The sequence below is a fragment of the Octopus bimaculoides genome, chromosome 23 (genome assembly GCF_001194135.2).
Source record: "Octopus bimaculoides isolate UCB-OBI-ISO-001 chromosome 23, ASM119413v2, whole genome shotgun sequence".
Lineage (NCBI taxonomy): Eukaryota > Metazoa > Mollusca > Cephalopoda > Octopoda > Octopodidae > Octopus > Octopus bimaculoides.
The window spans coordinates 13,487,727-13,492,687 of NC_069003.1; the positions used below are offsets into that span (position 1 = coordinate 13,487,727).

At 40.9% G+C, this 4,961-nt stretch overlaps 1 protein-coding gene across 1 annotated transcript in view; it reads left to right on the forward strand.

The window, feature by feature from the left end:
• Positions 1–4,961, forward strand: part of LOC128250638 (calcium homeostasis endoplasmic reticulum protein-like) — a 36,329-nt gene that overhangs the window by 20,266 nt on the left and 11,102 nt on the right. The window contains exons 6-8 of the mRNA XM_052976151.1: positions 513–551; positions 2,282–2,465; positions 3,336–3,727. Of these exons, the coding sequence (XP_052832111.1) occupies positions 513–551; positions 2,282–2,465; positions 3,336–3,727 (615 nt within the window). The remainder of the gene's footprint in view (positions 1–512; positions 552–2,281; positions 2,466–3,335; positions 3,728–4,961) is intronic.

Here is a 4,961-nt window from a genome sequence, read left to right on the forward strand (position 1 = left end):
ATATATATATATATATATATATATATATATATATATATATATATATATATACATAGATATAGATATAGATATACAGAATATATAAGAAGTTGTCATCAACGGACATAAAGTGATAGGTATGCACAATGAGTGCTCAGTTAGGTCTACCACTGACACTCTGGCTTGAACTGAAAGTGTGGTGTTCAGACATCCCATCAAAGGTGGCTAGAAGTGGTTTCTCCTTGAGCAGGTAGATATAGATTTAAAGTAAAAATGGAAAAGCAAAACGTTTGGCATCACTTGAAAAGGACATTTAATTTAGTTTGAGAATATAAATAAAGTCTCTGCTGATATTCTCTAACTAAATTAAATGCCTCTTTCAAGTGATGCTAAACATTTTGCTTTTTCAGTTTTACTTTAATCTCTGTGTATATGTGTGTGTAGGAAGAGAGAGAGAGAGAAAGTGTGTGTGGTGTATGTGTTTATATGGATATATGTATGTATTTATTTCTAATGTTTTTGTGTCATTTCAGAAACTGAAAGACCCTGTGGAATCTGTGGCCAATTATCAGGTAAGGAATTCTGGGAAATATATATCCTCTATACAGCACCCCCATCAAGACATTGTTTTCTTCATCATCATCATAGTCATCAAAATATTCGCCATGTACCCACCATCACCACTATTGTCACCATCAGCAGCAGTCTCACAATTACATTCATCTGTGTGTGGGGGCAGGGTGTGGAAAGCTCACAGTGAGGCTGGTTCTTTTATGTCATTTCGGTGCCTCTAGATTAGTGGTTTTCAACCGTGGTCCATATAAAATTTTGATGGGGTCCACACTACAAAATAGGAAATTAGGGATCCACTATAGTATTTTCAGGGCCCCTGAAAAAACTCTGGCTTAGATGTATGTATTGGTATGTATTGCAAGAAACAGCTGGGTTTCTTTCTCTAACATTTTACATAGTCCAACCTACACAAGTTAATGTGGGAAAAACAAAATAGGAATTTTGAAAGAAGCTTCTATAAAACTAGTTTTTAAACATTGGATGGCTATGAGGGTCCACCAGAATAAAATAGTAATCAAAGGGGTCCACAGATAAAAAATGGTTGGGTACACCTGCTCTACGTTATCATTATGGACAAAAACAGATTGCAGAGTTGTTCACTTTGTTCTCTATTAAAACCTGGTGTCTTACCCAGGAAGAATTTTCTCTCTCATACATAGCACTGGTTGTCAAGCGGTGGTGGGAGACAAACACAGACACAAAGACACACACATACACATAAATACACACACACGCACACACACGACAGTTTTCTTTCAGTTTCTGTCTACAAAATCCAATTACAAGTCTTTGGTCAGCCCGAAGCTATACTAAAAGATCGTACCATGCTGTGGGACTGAATCCAGGACCATGTGGTTGAGAAGCAAGCTTCCTACCACACATCCATTCTGGCATCTCTGAGGATGACTTTCTTTAGGCATAAATCAGATGTCGTAACTCAGTATACATTTTCTTTAGAATAAAGTCTTAGATAAGTATAGAACATGCTTGTGCAACATCTTCGAGCTATTTAATGAAGTGTATGTTTATTTTGATGAAGCTCTAAGATGTTGCACAAACACTCAGCTCTAAGTGCACTGCACCCTATAACAGAAACAGCTGTAAGCTAATGAAGTTGTTTACATAATTCCCATTCCCTTGTGATTCCATGATATAGATAGACAGACAGTCAGGCGTCTGTGTTAGTGTTTATATACAGTATATTTATGCTCTATTATAGGCGCAGGAGTGGCTATGTGGTAAGTAGCTTGCTTACCAACCACATGGTTCTGGGTTCAGTCTTACTGCATTGCACCTTGGGCAAGTGTCTTCTACTGTAGCCAAACACCAGTGAAAACCTTGTGAATAGGTTTGGTAGATGGAAACTGAAAGAAGCCCATTGTGTATATATGTATGTATTTGTGTGTGTTTGTATCTCCTTGTCTTGACATAGTTGTAAACAAGCATCACCAGTATACAAGCAGTGTTCTTCATTTCTGATATTCCATGAAAAACATGTCTGGTCATGGGGAAATATCGCCTTGTTTGGAAACAGGTGAGGGTTAATGAATGGAAGGGTATGTGGTTGTTGAAAATTCACCTCAGTAATTTCTGCCTGACTCATGCAAGCATAGGACATCAATATGGTAACACTGCTGATGATGATGGTGATGCTGATGATGTGTGTGTGTGTGTGTGTGTGCATAAGTATATATATATATGTATATGGTGTGTCTATATGTATTTGCAGGCCAGCCTTATCACTGAGTATGGTAACTTGGTCACACAGATTACAGCTGCCATCCAGTCCCAGTATGGACAACTCCAGAAGCAGCACCAAGAATTCGCTTCACACCTCAACCTACAGTTGCAGCAGCGACAAGAACAGCTGCAGCTGTTGCAGCAAGTGGGAGGACCACCACCTCAACAGTCAGGTATAGTGTCAGTGTTATTGATGTCAGAGGTCAGAGAGGAGGAGTTGGAGGAGGGGAGAGGCAATGGAATGGTCGGAGATGTGGATGTTTGCCTCTCCATCCCCACCTTCTTAGAGGTTGTTTATGCCAATTAATGGACCTTATTTACCTTTACAGTCTTGACACCCCCTCCCCCAGGGGTAGAGAGTCTTTCAATGTTGGAGGGCCACATCTGGTAGGACAGCATATCCAAATCAATTTCTATATTTACTAAATCTATTATTTTATAAAATATAATTATTAAATGAAACCTAACGAAATATAACAAAGCCGAGTTTTGATGGAATAGAATTTCCATGGTAATTTTTTTTTATGGTGCGGAGGTAGGGTAGTGGGAAATTCTTTGTGATTCTTGTGTTTTAAAGACCAATTTAATTACTTCAAACAAATAATTTACAACTTTACAAATAAAGAAATATAATTAGATGTTTCTAAGATTCGAAATGGGTTGAAAAGTCAGGCTTTAAAATATGATTATATCGACTAAAATATTTTCCAGTTTAGTGATTTTATTTTTTACTGCAAATGTAATTCTTTCAGAGGACAACATAAAACTCTTCACAAGGTCAGCAAAACCTTTCACAAGGCCATATACAACCCTTCACAAGGTCACACATAGCCTTTCTAAAGGCCACACACAACTTTTCAGAAGGTCACACACAACCCTTCACAAGGTCACACACAGCCCTTCTGAAGTTCCCAGGTTCCCTACCTTTGGTCTTGCCCCTAATAAAGTGAGAGCATGCCAATGTTTGACTGCCTCTGTTGTGAGTTTCTCTTTGACCCCATCTCTACATCTCTTACATGACACATGATTGCTTCTATTTTCAGGTTCTGTTGGACGGGACAATTCAGCACCTCAGTCCGTACCCCCAGCAGGAGTTGCACCCCAAGTTCCCCCAACAGTGCCCCAGCAAGTTGCTCCTCCCATCCTGCCACCCAACATGCCCAACAGTACGGCGTCACCTGTGCCACCCGGCATGTCAACCTCCACAAGCATGGCAAATATTACCCTACCCCCTCAGCAACCTCCACCCAATACGAGGCCTGGCCCAACACAGCCCCCCGTGATGCCTGGAAACCCGGGACCACCACCACAGAACATGCCACAGGGCATGCCCCCTCAAGGAATGCCACCGCAAGGAATGGGCCCTGGGGTACCCCCTTCTGTACATAATGCTATCACTGGAGCACCAAGAGGAGCAGCAGGTCCATTCCCACAGGTAAGATGTTTCTCTCACACCTCTCTCTTTTTTTGTGTTTCTTTTATCTTTTACTAGTTTCAGTCATTAGACTGCGGCCATGCTGGGGCACTGCCTTGAAGATTTTCTTTCCAGTCAAATGAATCAACACCAGAACCTTTTTTTTTGCTCTTCAGCATGTTACTTGTTTTATCTGTCTCTTTTGCCCAACTGCTAAGTTACAGGGACATAGAAAAACAAACACCAGTTTTCAAATGGTGGTGGGAGACAAACACAGACACAAAGACACACTCATGCACCACACACACACACACATACACACACACACACATAACAGGCTTCTTTCAGTTTCTGTCTACCAAATCCACTCACAAGGCTTGGCTTTGGTCAACTCGAGACTATAGTAGAAGACACTTGCCCAAGGTGCCACACATTGGGACTGAACCTGGAACCATGTGATTAGGAAGCAAAATTCTTACCACACAGCCACACCTGCACCTACATTCCTGTATATGCCTGAATTCATAAACCAGGAGTATAATGGTTATGTGTGGACAGGCATGAATGTAAGCACAGATAGCGAAATGGTTAAAAAGTTTGATGTTCAATCATGAGATTCTTGGACAAGTCATCTACTACTGGTTAAGGTCAGTACAAGTCTTGTAAATGAAATTAACAGAAAACTGTTCAAAAGCCCACCGTCAACTGTTAATCTCCATATTCCTTACTGGCATGGGTAAGATGATTTCACAGGATCCTACAGGTCCAAGGACTGTATTATATTCTAATGTCTGCTTCAGCATAATTTCTACAGCTGGACACTCTTCCTAATGCCAACCACTTTACAAAGTGTAGTGAGGTTGTCATGCAGATCGCATGACTAAGAGTCCCTTCGACTGAATAGGACTACAATAGAAAGAGAGGATTAAGGTGACAAGTAGGGAATTTCGTTTCTTCTTTGCCGAGCACTTCCTTTATTGTGATGGTCTTGATGACTCTGTAGACCAATTCTTGCATGGAAGAGTCGACGGCATTGATTGCATTTACTCTTTTACTTGTTTCAGTCATTTGACCGCGGTCATGCTGGGGCACCGCCTTTAGTCGAACAAATCGACCCCAGGACTTATTCTTTGTAAGCCTAGCACTTATTCTGTCAGTCTCTTTTTGCCGAACCGCCAAGTTACGAGGACGTAAACACACCAGCATCGGTTGTCAAGCGACGTTGGGGGGACAAATACAGACACACAAACACATA